This window comes from Lathamus discolor, chromosome 4, assembly GCF_037157495.1.
Source record: "Lathamus discolor isolate bLatDis1 chromosome 4, bLatDis1.hap1, whole genome shotgun sequence".
In the NCBI taxonomy this organism is placed as follows: domain Eukaryota; kingdom Metazoa; phylum Chordata; class Aves; order Psittaciformes; family Psittacidae; genus Lathamus; species Lathamus discolor.
This window is the reverse complement of record NC_088887.1, coordinates 17768219-17781086: the sequence shown is the minus strand read 5'-3', so window position 1 is coordinate 17781086 and position 12868 is coordinate 17768219. Positions and strand designations below refer to the sequence as shown.

General features: G+C 46.5%; 1 protein-coding gene across 3 annotated transcripts; it reads right to left on the bottom strand.

The window, feature by feature from the left end:
- Window positions 1-4532: 4532 nt before the first annotated feature.
- ACP6 (acid phosphatase 6, lysophosphatidic) lies at window positions 4533-12187 on the bottom strand. Of its 3 annotated transcripts, XM_065676404.1 has the most exons (10): window positions 11965-12187; window positions 11117-11245; window positions 10893-11023; window positions 10251-10330; window positions 9357-9444; window positions 7628-7760; window positions 6815-6915; window positions 5382-5477; window positions 5024-5189; window positions 4533-4711 (listed from the first exon to the last, which is right to left on the bottom strand). In XM_065676404.1, the coding sequence occupies exons 1-10, from the start codon at window positions 12142-12144 to the stop codon at window positions 4571-4573; spliced, it is 1245 nt and encodes a 414-aa protein (XP_065532476.1). In that variant the 5' UTR covers window positions 12145-12187; the 3' UTR covers window positions 4533-4570. The 3 variants fall into 3 exon arrangements, with proteins under 3 accessions (XP_065532476.1, XP_065532478.1, XP_065532479.1); XM_065676406.1 differs by lacking the exons at window positions 10251-10330; window positions 10893-11023; window positions 11965-12187 and having other exon boundaries at window positions 11117-11202; XM_065676407.1 differs by lacking the exons at window positions 10251-10330; window positions 10893-11023; window positions 11117-11245; window positions 11965-12187 and adding an exon at window positions 9990-10244.
- Between the last annotated feature and the right edge of the window lie 681 nt (window positions 12188-12868).

The window sequence follows — 12868 nt, the reverse complement described above, 5'->3', positions numbered from 1 at the left end:
TTTAAATGGTGGTTGCGCAGCTCCCTTTTGAGGACCTTGCACAGGAATTGTCACAGTACAACCTTTGTGAGTGTTCTGCCATGAATCCTGACTGGTTTTACCATGTTGAACAAAGCAAAGTTCTTGATTGACATAGAAATAAGCTGGAGGGTTTGTTTTTTGTGTGTGTGGTGGGGGCTTTGTTGTTCTATCTTGTTTGGCTGGTTTTTAACAGTCTTTCTCAGTGCCTCTTCTGCTTGATCTGGTGTTTTGACTAGCAAAGAATTTGAGGTGACTGCAATTTATTCTAGAAAAATCAGCGTGGGGGATTCACTGTGTCAAAGTCATTTGACAGTGAAACAATACATTTTAAAGATGCTGGATGATTAAAACTCCTGCATCTGTCTAACTTAAGATGCATTTGGTATCTTAACAAAAGTCATGGATTCTCCCGAGTCCATGTCGGTGCACTTAATCTTAGGGTTGTTACCTGGTTTGCAGTAGCTGATGGACAAGAGAGGCTAATGCCTTAGCTGGCTTCAGTCAGAAAAACAACTTGGCAGATGTAGACTGAAAGTCTTTGTTTTGCTCTGATTTTACTTCTCCCCTTTTTGCTTTGCAAATGCAAAAGCTTTCTAGCTGCCAGCCTTGCAAATTCACCTTGGGATCTGTAATTTAGGCTCCGTTCTCTCCTTCTTATTTGTAATCAATAGTAACTGTGACTCAGCTCTGGTAGTCACGGTGCAGTTGAGACGGAAAGTGGGGTTACCATTTTTAGTTTCCTTCCCCTCCTCCTCTTCTTTTTTTTTTTTTTCTTTAAACTTTAAAATTCTCCTCCTCCACCTTTGTTTGAAAGAATGAAATAGGCTTTATTCATACATGCTTGGCTGCTCTTCCTCTCTAGTAACATGGGAGGAAACAGTCTGCTGTTCAAATTATCTCATCCCAGATGGCTGCGCAGCCGGAGCATGGAGAGACTTAAAAGGTAAACCCAGCAGATGGTGAACTTCTGAAACGCAAAGTAATGCGCCTGCTAAATCAAAAGTTTAAACTATTTGAAATCTGCTTGTTGAAGGTAGTAGACTGTTGCAAACAGGTCATCAGTGAAGTACACTGACAGGTTTAAGCACCCTCCGAATAAACTTGAGCTTTGTACCTGTATCATGGGCTACCTAATCTACCAAAGAACATGACAAATAGCCAGCCTTAAGAGTTTAATCCTGACCTCCTGGTGGTATCTAATGGGGAGCATTTCAGAAGACAGACGAAGATGTGGAGATCTAATTTGCATCAGCCTTGGCTGGGATTCGAATGCTGGTAGTGCTTCTGGTGCAATATACATATCCTGACCTGGAACAGATGTGGGTACCCAACTCTTCCTGGGGTAAGTGTGTAACCCTGAGCATGCTTCTTAGACTGTTGGAACACAACATTTGTTCTGCCAGAGTGTTGGAGATACCACAAATAGAGTATACACAGGGCTTAATTTTTGTGGTGCTTGGTATGCTGACTGTCCGCTATGCTGGTTTTCGTTGTGGTGGCAGAAGAGGCTGCGTTTCACTTCTGCACTCCCAATGGTGAATGCTTTTGTTTCACGGCCTTGGCAGGCTGTTGGCTAAAACCTATTCCCTATTTTGATACTGCTTGAGAAGAAATGATTCATGATTGATATAGGCCTGTATTTAGTAGAGTGTACTTCACTGTACTGATTGGTAGCAACTCTTAATCTAAAAAAAAAGGTAAGTTGTCTTGCATGTGTGCTGTGTCATCTTTCTGGTGAAGTGACCTTAATTGAAAGATTTTTCAGGTTTGAGTCAGTCCACATAGTTTCCAGTCACTTCAGTTTCTGTGTAACACCTAGCTTTATCGTGCTTTTTCCACTTAAGGTTGAAATGTATTATTAGGAGTGTTCTTCAGGCCTTAGAAAGACCCAAACTCAAGCTTCTATCTTTATTATGTTGGGCTTATTGACAAATACACCAGGCTCACTATCCTCTTGATCTTCTTTGACTTTCAACCAGCAAGCTTTTTGTGCTGAGAGATGTAGGTCCTCATGATTGATTACACACTCAGGTTTTAAGCTTACTGTTGTTCTTGCCCGAGTCAGAGCATGAGTCAGGAAAGGAAAGTGATGCTGTGTTGCCTGGTGTACTGGAAGCTTTAAAAGAGGATGTTTTACATGAGAAAACAAACCCCTAAATTTAAGTGGTTGTCTTTCTTGATGATTGCCTACTATACTGCCACTGCCTTAAATGAAACATACTATATGAGGAAGGTTTGCAATGCAACATGGACAAAAAGTCTTCTAGGTTTCAGTTGACCAGCCTATGTTAACTGCATTGTACTAAAATGGCAAGGGAGGCAGCCTAACTTGGGATAGCAGCTCCAGCTTGAGCCTGGAGGCTTGAGGGAACCTGAGGTTGAACATGTTAGCTGCTCATGTCAGGAGCAGTTCTTACATCAACAGGGTAAGAAAGTTTTGGATTTTTTTTGTTTTCTGTCCCCTGGGATTTGTCTTTCCCAGTTCTTGCAGAGAGTCTGCCTATTCATGTGAATGCACTGATTCCTTATGGAATTGTTTATTTCTGTAAATGTTTATTCCATGCTGTCAGAAATGCCTCAGGTCTTGCATGCTGTGTTTGCAGCTCAGCACTTCCACTTACCTGTGTCTTAAGAGTCTCCTACTGTCCCACCAATCCTCCTCTGAAAACATTATTTATGTTAGTTGTGGTCAGAAATAACTCCTCTTTCATACTGTGGGCCATGGCTACTATGGAGTTGCTCAGTAGGACGAGACCAATGCATGGTCCAACTGCTTCCATACCAAGGGGAAGGGTAATGCTGGAGCACAAACCCTGCAGGAGACAACAAAGAAGTAACCTGTTCCCAGTGGAGGCTTCTTCCTAGCTACTGCCAAGAAGCTGGCCTATGTTTGGTCTTCTGTTACTGAAATGTCTTCCTACCCTGCCCGGAGTGATGTGATTGTCTTAACAGTGTGAATGCAGTACCCTGTAACTACCTTACATGCACTAGGGCAGCTTGTGCTGCTGAGTTCTGTGTTGCAGTTTTTAACCTGGTTGGTAGCTGGTCAGTTTTGCTGAGAGATGCTCCTAGCTCTTCTTTAGGAGAAGGTATGTGGAATTCCCTTCGTCTACTGGTATGGCCAAAGCTTCTCATGGAGGGAGTCTGTGCCTCTCAAGTAACGTAGTTGTATACATAATATTTCCATCAGTGTTCTCCAAATGATTTATACCACGCATAAGAGAGAGCTGATGAGAGCAGAACACACTGTTCTTACACAAGGGTAGGACATTGATTTATTTTTTTTTTTTTATATATAATGGCATTGTTGCTAGGCTGTATCAAAACTTGGTAGAAAATAACAATGTTTTGTTTGCTTTTTTGACTGCTTCTAATAGCAGTTCAGTGAGACTTCCAGCAATGTATTTAGTAGTAAAATTATTCTGCTGTGTGTGGTGTCAACATGTAACTGTGGTGGGGGCAGGCTAATGAAAGAGTAGAGGTAAATCCAGCCCGCACTTCTCATGGAGAAGGCACTGTAGTGCCTCCAGTCATGTATCTGTCAATGACTTACATTAACATCACTGCAGTCTGGTTTTGCTAAGTGAAAAGGGGTAACACAGAACCAGAACTGCAGGGCCATTTTAGGCAGTGGTTCCCCTATTTTAGCCTTTACATATGCCAAAGAAAGTAGGTCAAGATCCAGGTTTTATTTACTAACTGAAAAATGGGGGTTTTGACAACATAGTGATCCTTAGTACTGTCTTACAGGGGAAAAGCATTATCATTTCAGTTAGAAGCACTTCTGTTGGTTGTGTTCCTGTTTCAACAAGTGCAGAATAGATGCAATGCTGCTCAAAGCCCAGGTCAGTAGCAGCTCCCTGGACTTCCTTGTTTAAAGCATATTAAGCAGAGTTCACCAAGAGTGCATGTTCTTGTACTTGGCCCACTGTGGTTGTTTTGCTTGTTCACAGCAGAATTTCCATAATTAAAGGAGTGCAGGGAAGACGCTTGGAGGCTTTCTGTCCCTTTGGAGAGGTTTTGTGTGCCCAAAAATGCCATCAAGAAGATGGGTAGCTAAATGCTATGCAATTTTGGAGGTTCATCTGTCTGCAGAGCAAAAACTCCAACATGACAGAAGACAGGGAAAGGCACAGTGGCTTCTGCAGTTTGCCATTCATAGAAGCAATTGTTATGTCAAAGCTCTCCAGTCTGGTAGCACAGAGCAAGCTGGGCTTCATCCCACAGCCCCAGCATACAAGGAACAGATTTTTCTCTCGTGTTCCTGAAGCAGCAGGGCAATTTGAAAAGGTCTGTTCTCTCCCTTGCTGTTTTCAGCCTCTCTGTGCTTTTGTGTGGCTACCTCAGAAGTGAACTCAAGCCGTTCTATTACGCGGCTTCTTTCATCTTGTTGCTAACAGTGAAAAGTGACACTGTGCCACCCTGTGTCTGGTAGGGAAAAGTCCCCTCATTTGAAACACCTTTAGACTAGGGAAGGCTGGCAGGAATATGGAAGAACAAATAGGCAAAGATTGTGGCAATAAACTATTTTTAATTTAAGCCCACTTAATCATGAGTCGGTTTGCTGATTCCCCTCTGTTTGGGAGCACAGGCTATTGTACTCCTCTGGACTGACTGAGTACTGTGAAAGAACTTGTAGGAATTCTTGGAGTGGGCAGAGACCCGCTCTGCATCCTTTCACCACTCGCTCCTGTAAAGGCAAAGAGACAAAATCACCCATCTTGTGCACTGCCAAAGCCCATTTTTGCTGATACGGATACATTCTGTGGCAGGGGAATGGCAAAGACATGGAGAGTTTCTAAGTCTTTGCCTAAACTCCCTTGGTTAACAGCCAGCTCAACAGAAAAGAGATCTTGGCTACCATGGATGTGCTGTAGGTGTCCTACTCTGTTATCTGGCTGGATGGCATGCCCAGAACAAGTCTTGTTCCACAGCTTTAAATGCACACATGGCAAAACCAGAAGCCTGAGATTTGTGTCAGGGACTCCCCCTGGGATCTTACCTGTCCATGGTAAGACATGCGAACAAACCACTCTTTGGAGTGCTGGTGCTGATACAGTTCCAGGGTCACATCTGCAGCATAAGGTGGCCACTTGTGATCAAAGATGCCCAGTGCCACCATGAGAGGAATAAGCGTAGTGTCATGAGAAGCGTACAGAATGAGCTTTCTGGTAAAAATGAAAACAAAACAAACCTAAAATGTTTGTTCCTCCATGGATAGCCAGCAGCACTCAGGCTTTTGCTAGCAGATAAGCATTAATTCTCTTTACCCCACACATTCAACATCTTTCTGAACCAGCTTTTCACGCTGACAGCAAGTGAGAATTTCTAACAATTACAGGAAGAGATTTGGTTTGTACCTGGGCTTTTCAGCTGGAGATGAGGGATCTACTGCTTCTGTAATGTTCTTCCTTAAGGTATAGAAAAGGAGACCAACACTCATCTGAAGAACTTCTCTATGAAAAAAACAGAAATAAATCTACTAGTTTTTAAACTTTCAAATTAAATCAAACCAGCACTTGGGAACCTGCTTTCCTCTTACAAATTGATAATGTGTATTGAGTATAGTTAAGAAGTATTACATGCAATTCCTGTGTTTACTTTTTGTTTCAGCAGTTGCATAGTCACCACATCTATTCTAATGTTGTTTGCAGATTGGGAGGGGAGAGCTGTTAACAAACCATCTCCTGAGGTGTGGCCCACACAAAGGGAAATACAGAAACTCCTTGATGTGCTCATGCTATGTTGTTTCCTTAGGTGCGACTTTTGGATGCATGGTTTTCAGCTATGCTGACTGTACTTAAGCACAAAACAGCAACTGAAGTGGTTTGGGTCACTGGTGGGGAGGGGTGGGACTCAAGAAGGTGGCAGCTATGTTTAAAAGTAAGTTTTTATCCCAGTATTGAACAAAAAGGAGGTCTTTAAATAACTTCTGGTGTGAATAACCTCCCTCTACCTAGTGAACACATCAGTGGAAATGGGGGGGTGGCGAGTGTGACCATGGCTTTCCTGGGTGTTGCAGGAGTGGGGGAAATCAGTCTTTCAGTACCCAAGATCTCCAATACAAGTTAAAGAAGAGTCTAAGGGCAACTGCCCTAACAGAAAAGGCAAGTCCTGTGCCACCATCTGAGAACAGCTGGTTAATAGGGCAGCTGCAAATGAATGTGCAAACAGCTGCTAGGCTGGTAACTCAGCCACCTTTGCAAACAACTGTGGAGGAGGTAACTAACTGCAGGTAGCAGCAGATTCTTTTACAAGCAGTTACATGTGTGCAGGGCCTGGCATCATCTTTTCCACTAGCACCAGCACTTCTCAGCCTAGCTGTGCGGGTGCCACCCTTAGGATGAACTTCCTAGGCTAGAATTTTTAGTGTACTTGTGGATTGGCAAGGACAGCCTTCTCTGTGCAGCCTCAGGCTGGAAGTATCTCCTACTTTCTTCTGCTTTTCACACAGGTTCACATAACAACATGGCAACTGAGCACTCACTGCCTATCCCATGGCTTACTGCTGTTCCTTGGAGACTACTCTCAACAACTGTCAGCAAGACAGGACGTAAGCCCATGTCTCGGCTTCCTCAGCATGGACACACTCCTTCCTAGCTCATGCTCTTGACCTGAGGCACTGGACTTTACACTGCAATGGCTGAAGTACAGACCTCATGAGGGGGCAGTAGCCTCTGGTGGGGGAATGCAGCAGATCAGAAAGGACTTCCATCTGCCAAAATAAGCTGGTGTGGCTCATCCACCCTGGGTAAGCCTAAGACAACCCCTAAGGCTGGATACAGGCAATCACCTTGAACCATCTTCCAGAAGGAAAAGCAGCGACTCGACAGATCGACGCTCAACCGTCTGCTGGAAGTTCTTCAGCACAGGGCAGCTTGGCAAATTATGCACCTGGAAGAAGAAGCTGCAGCATAACAATAGGGCTTGACCCTTTGTAAGCCCAGCCTGAAGACACATGGATGTCTGCCTACAGAAAAAGCTGTTCATGTCACAGCATCTGTACTACAGTATTGTGCTATGATATTCATGTGAGGAGTTCTAGGATGGTTTTACACACACACAGACTTGCTCTGTGTCCCAAGAGGATGGATGCTTGTTCTTAAGAATACGTTAATGCCTTGAGCTATTCAACCAACAGCCAGACAGACCAATTACCATTAGCTCTAAGAAAATACAGGAGATACTAAGGGGGATACAAACGTGCCCAGCCCCTTTCCAGTAGCAGAAGCAATCTGGCTCACAGGTAGTATGCTGGAGCCACTATTAAGATGACCGTTAGGTGCTGACTGCAAAAAAAACCCAACAAAAGGAAAGCATTTTGTTAAGCAACGCCCAACTGCTCTTTTAGTTTTACTTCATTATACTTGAAAGAGATAGTGGATTTCAGTGTAAGAACATAAATACTGGAGATGAGTCTTCACCCATCCTAGAGCAAGGCTGACTCTGCGTCTTGTTTTTAAAAGGGCTATATTATTTCTGTTACCTTTCTGGATTGCATAGAAAGGCACTGGGGTACCACTGGTATCAGTGGGTGTTGGCACTCCATGGTTTCTTGTGTCTGATAAAGGGATGTTTCTTTCTGTGACAGAACTGCCCAACTCACCTGCTCAGCAAGAATGTTATCAAGGAGGAGAAAAAAATCCACAAATGTATCACTGTCAATACCCATCCTCTCCTTAATTGTTTTCAAGTCGTCAGAGATACCTGGCTGTTGCAGAGCATCCTTCAACTTATGCCTGTCAGCGAAGTAAGAAAACAAAACCTTTTCACACATCAGACTTTATCTTTTGTATTCTTTTTTGTGATCCCAGCCCAGTGGAGTTGTCTTGCATCAGGGAGGGACAGAAGAAAAGCACCACAGGATACTGAGGGATTCCTGATGTTGGGAGTTTGAAGTTGCAGAGCAGACACATTGTCTAGATGTCAAGGATGGAATCTGTCTGTTCTCACAGGTGGGGTTAAAAAATGAGCTGTGAACACCTCAGAAGTGGTTCCCGTAAGCAAGGGCTGTGTATCAGTTAACAGATCTAGTCATACTGGAACAGTGCAAGTCTGTGTCTTCAGGGAGTAGCCTTGGAACTGCCTCATGAACGAAGAAGGGTAGGAGCTTTGAACTGATTACTATATGGTGTGGGAAAAGAGAAACACCTAGATACTTGTAGCTTAAATTTACCTCTTGCTCTGTTAGAAGCCATTTGCTTCTTTACATTGTTTTAAATTCTATTTTTAATAGTTTAGCTCAGAATATGCTGGCCATGTCCTTCAAATCTGTTGCAGAGGTTTCAAATCTGTTGCAGAGGTTTTGTTTTTTTCTGACTTTGATGTGTGGGGGAGGAGGTGTAAAAAGTCCGTTTGCTTTTTGTTTGGGTTTTGTTTGTTTGTTGGCTTTTCTTTTCCTCCACCCTTTTTCTTTTTTAGGAACATCTCTAGTTTCTGTTTGAAATCAAATATGCTGCAGGTTCTGGCATAGGCAGCCTGTAAGCTGGGGCAGTGCTTCTTACTGCAGCTTAAATCCACCCTGGCATGGTCACAAAATGTTCTTGACGGGCTGAAGAGGGGAGAGCAGAAGAGCTTGCAGTTTACTCCCTTGCTGGTCAGTTGATGTTACTAGAAGAGGCTGAATGTACTGCTTCTGTGGGCTGTCACCCCTGCACTGTTGTCAAGAGCAACACTTGACTCTGCAGGCAAAGGATTACATAATGAGCTTTTGTGAGTGAATTCTGACAACTCTTGAGGTTTTGAAGAAAAATATGCTAATGTATAATCCAACCAAACTGCCTCTGTTGTTCAGTTTCCACCCTGTGCCCAACCTGGCACAGACATTTTGGAGTACTTAGCTCTGCAAGTTTTTCCTTCTATGTAGGATGTTCCTTATTTTACTTCATTAGTCTTTGTTAAATGTGTCAAGGCTGAGTATATTTCAGTTTCTTTGAGGTATAAATGTGACAGGAATGTTGTAATAACCCCCCAACCTGAAACTGTGCAACTGAGGCCCAATATGTTCACACTTGAAAGGCTTGTTAAGGGAAGTAGGTGACATTAATTCTGCCCTGCAGCAATGCCACAGAATAGCTGTACATTAGCTAGTAATGAGTGTTTGCTAGACACAGACTAAATTAAATTGGTCAAAACGTCTGTATTTTTTTCCCTCTGGTGTCACTGCTTGGTATATGACTATGCTCACTGTTTTATACAACCAGCTAACCATTCTCAAATAGCAGTAAGTGGCAGGGGAAGACAATGGGAAATGGGAAGAAAATGCGCTGTTTTAAATTACTGCTGCTGAAATGGAGCAGCAGTAAACTCATACAGGGAGTATGGCTGGCAATTACCTGCTCAAGCATTTCAGGCGCTGGCAGTTGCGGTAATTGGGATAGAGGATTTCAGAGCTTGCTTCATCAGTGACAATGACAACGGATCCTGTGGACCAAGAAGGAAGTCTCTCATCACCACTTCATCTTGTATATTTAGACTGTTTTAATCACTTTCACAATCTTTGTGCTCAAGTCCATTGTTGTCAACTAGCAATTCCCCCTGAGCTATCTATTCGTTGCAGCACAAGCCACTGTACTTGTTTTGTGCCCACAGCATTTAATTCCATCAGGATGTCTGCTGTGCACCTTATAAAGTTTTCTACTTGTGTGTTCATTTTTTCTAGTGTTTGCATGTGCCAAAATCAGTTTCTGTGTCATGAGGTGTAAGGAGCTCCGTTAAGTCACTTCTGTTTGCTCCTGGAACTGAACAGGGAGGGAGCAGCGATGAGATCTTCAAAACCCAGAGTGTATTTGTAGGACATACACGTAATTGTCAACTGTAGGATACAGTTGAGAGTTACTCCAGATACCAAACTTGTAAAGGATCGTGGCTGATACTTGAGTTTCTCTGAGAAACCTTTTCAGATGTGCATCTGAACACTGGACCTAGACCCTTTTGCCCTCTTGATTCTGAAGTGGGTTAATGCTAACCTCCTCAGTAGGTCTGAAACTTCAGCATTCATGGCAACAGATCCAAGCTGAGCACCAGCAGAAAGCTACGCAAAGAGAGGGAGCAAGTGACAAGTTGATAAAGAACACACAGGACCAGGAGACTGTGGGGAAGAGGGCCAGGCACAAAGAACCAGGGAAGAAGTAACAATCAGGAGGCAGAAAGAGGTGGGATATGCGAGGCATCTACATCTAGGGAAGACCTGAGAAAGGGGGAAGGCACTGGTCAGAAGTCTCCCCAACCTTCTTTCTGCTGTTGGTACAACCCAGCTAGCAGGCACCGTGTGGACTCCAGATTCCGGAAAATATTAGTGGAACGGATGCTGAAAGAGAGAAAGCAGTTTGTGAGGCAGCACTTTCTCCTTCACACTGCAGCTGGGGAGGGCTTGCTGGAACTGAGGCTTCTGCCCTTTAACTTCCCTTCAGAGACAGTGGAGATAAATTGGCACTTCTCTGGTGTAATTTTTGTCTCATCCTAAACCATTCACTCCCAGCATTACTGATGTGAGCAGCAGGGATGTGATTCATCTCACTGAACTTTAGCTATTTCATCTACAGCAAGTTAAACTGTTCTCCAGAACCACCTGCTTCTCATCACTCCCCATAAAGGTCGTAATACCACAGTCAATGGCTAAACCTAGGTGAGACGAATTGGTCTCTGGCATCACTCTCAGGATGTTTTGTGCGCTCTCAGGACTGTTGGGGCATCAGATATTTTGTGTTCAGAGTAAGTTCTAGTACTTGGCTCAGCAGGCTGTGCAAGATGAAGGGGCCAGCCAGTCTGCTGTAAGGTGGAGAAGGGTTTGCTGCTCATTTCCTAGCACAGGACTACATGTTAGGAAGGAGGAAGCAAGGGAAGGTCCAGGAGGGAACTAAGAGACTCACAAGACTTCAGCAGGCTTAAATGTTGGGGAGAGAAATCTGGCTTCTTCCACATAGCTTCTCCTCAGCCTTTCCCCCAAGGCAAACATCTGCTGCATCCCTACTGTTGTCAGCTGCCCTGCAATTGCACCACCCTAAGTGCAAAGAAAAGGAAAGGTCTCCAGTGGAATATGGAAATAAACCAGTCTACAGAGAGAATATGAAACCACCATGAAATACAGCCTTACCTTAAATGTGATCTTCCTGTAATGTTCCTCATAAGGTGAGGGAGGTTGAGGCCCTCCATGTAGGTCAGTCACCATGTAATCAAACTTAGTCTGAGCAGGCACGTGTAAAAGTGTGGGATGCCATTCCACCTGTTTCAAACCAACCCATCAAACAGTGCTTCAGTTTGTTGGACTTTCAAGAGCATTAAACCAAGGCTGCACTGTTCTGTGCTGCCTTGCCAATACCACAGCATGAGACAAGGAGCTATCTTTGTACAACACACACAGAAGAGACAGCAGTGCTGCATCCTAGATGCTCTGCTGTGTATGGTCCACAGATGAAGTGCAAGAGATGCCACACCTGTTTCCCTCCCCTTACAGAAGGAGCTGTAGGAAATCGCTGTTGCTGCTGTTAGTTACACACCGAAAAGCTGCTTTAGCACAGCACCTGAACTACCGTCTGCCGCCTCACCAGGCTGCCCCGTCCGCGGCTGCGGGGAGCGTCAGCCGCAGTGACACCGAGGCACGTCGGCGCACGCTGGATGAGCACCGACGCGTGGGGATGGCTTAGCGCTAAGGGGGAGCAGTGGGGGGAGCCGCGGCTGCGGCCCGGGACGCCCACCCCCATGTCCTTCCTCCGAGGGCTCCGGGCCGCCGCAGCGCAGGCTACTCCGTCCGCTACCACCCGTCCAGCTGACAGCAGCGGGACCGCGCTATCCCTCCCCATCCGAAATCGCAAATCCCCGCGTTTCTCCCAGATTTGCTCTCGGTAGTACGTTCGGATGGGGAAAAAAACCCATTTACAGGGCCGATGGAGGCAAGGCAGCCGCACACCCCGGCCCGGCCCCAGCACCCGCCCCGCTCCTCACCAGCGCTGCCCCCGGGAGCGGCCGCAGCGGAGTGCGCGCCCCGTGCCGGAACACGACCTGCACCAGTTTCAGCTCCAGCTCCCGGTCCCGCCGCTCCGGGGCTGCGGCGGCCGCTGCCCGCCGGCGCTGCGCCCACAGGGCCAGGCCGCCCAGCAGAAACAGCCGCGTCCCGCAGCCCATGGCGGCGGCGCTGCCACTGCCGGCAACCGGCGGCACCGGCACCGCGCAGCGCCGGCCCGCGGCGCGGGGGCCGACGGGAAGCGGAGTCTCCCGCTGGCTACGGATGGTGGCGAGGGCGCGTCGGCGGACTACAGCTCCCAGCGGGCATTGAGCCGCGGGGGGCGGGCTCAGCGGGACGCCGCCGGCTGCAGGCACCCGGTCGGGGCGGGGGGGTCTAAGGCAATAGCGGTGGCGCCGGGCGGGCGCACCTGCAGGCTGACCGGTCGGGCTGTAGCAGTTCTTGCCCCGTGGGGGTAAGGCGCCTGCGGACTTCATCGTCGGGCGCAGGGCTGCGGCTGTCCCGGAGGGAGAAACCCTTCTGGGTTGGCTTTTTCTCCTGCCTGCTCACCCTCTGCAGGCCACAGGAGTTGGGAATCGCTCGCGGGGAAAGAGTGCCCGGTTGTGCTTAAAGTGGCTCGGTTTTGGTGAGAGGAAAGAGCCCGCCGGGACGGAGAGGGCTCCGTGCTTTGTTGTACCTGTAGGCTTCCTGCCGCTGCGATTTCGGGCTGTTACCAGGGGCAGGGTATACTCTCCCACCCCATTTACTTCCCCCTGGTTCCCAGCTGCCCCGCTTCCCAATTAAATCCTGAAAAGAAAGAAAGACAAAGATTGTTTCCCGTGAGGTTGCCCCCTGAAAAAGAGAGCAGCCCTGTGTGGATGGATACACGTGGCATCAGCTCCACTA

Bases quoted from the DNA above. Each gene is read 5' to 3' on its own strand.
- ACP6 (XM_065676404.1), bottom strand. From the start codon at position 12,144: ATGGGCTGCGGGACGCGGCTGTTTCTGCTGGGCGGCCTGGCCCTGTGG. The intron at 11,246-11,964 runs GTGAGGAGCGGG...GGTTTGAAACAG, and splicing joins CGCTCCCGGGGGCAGCGCTG to GTGGAATGGCATCCCACACT. The intron at 5,478-6,814 runs GTGATTGCCTGT...TTTTTTTCATAG, and splicing joins CTTCTGGAAGATGGTTCAAG to AGAAGTTCTTCAGATGAGTG.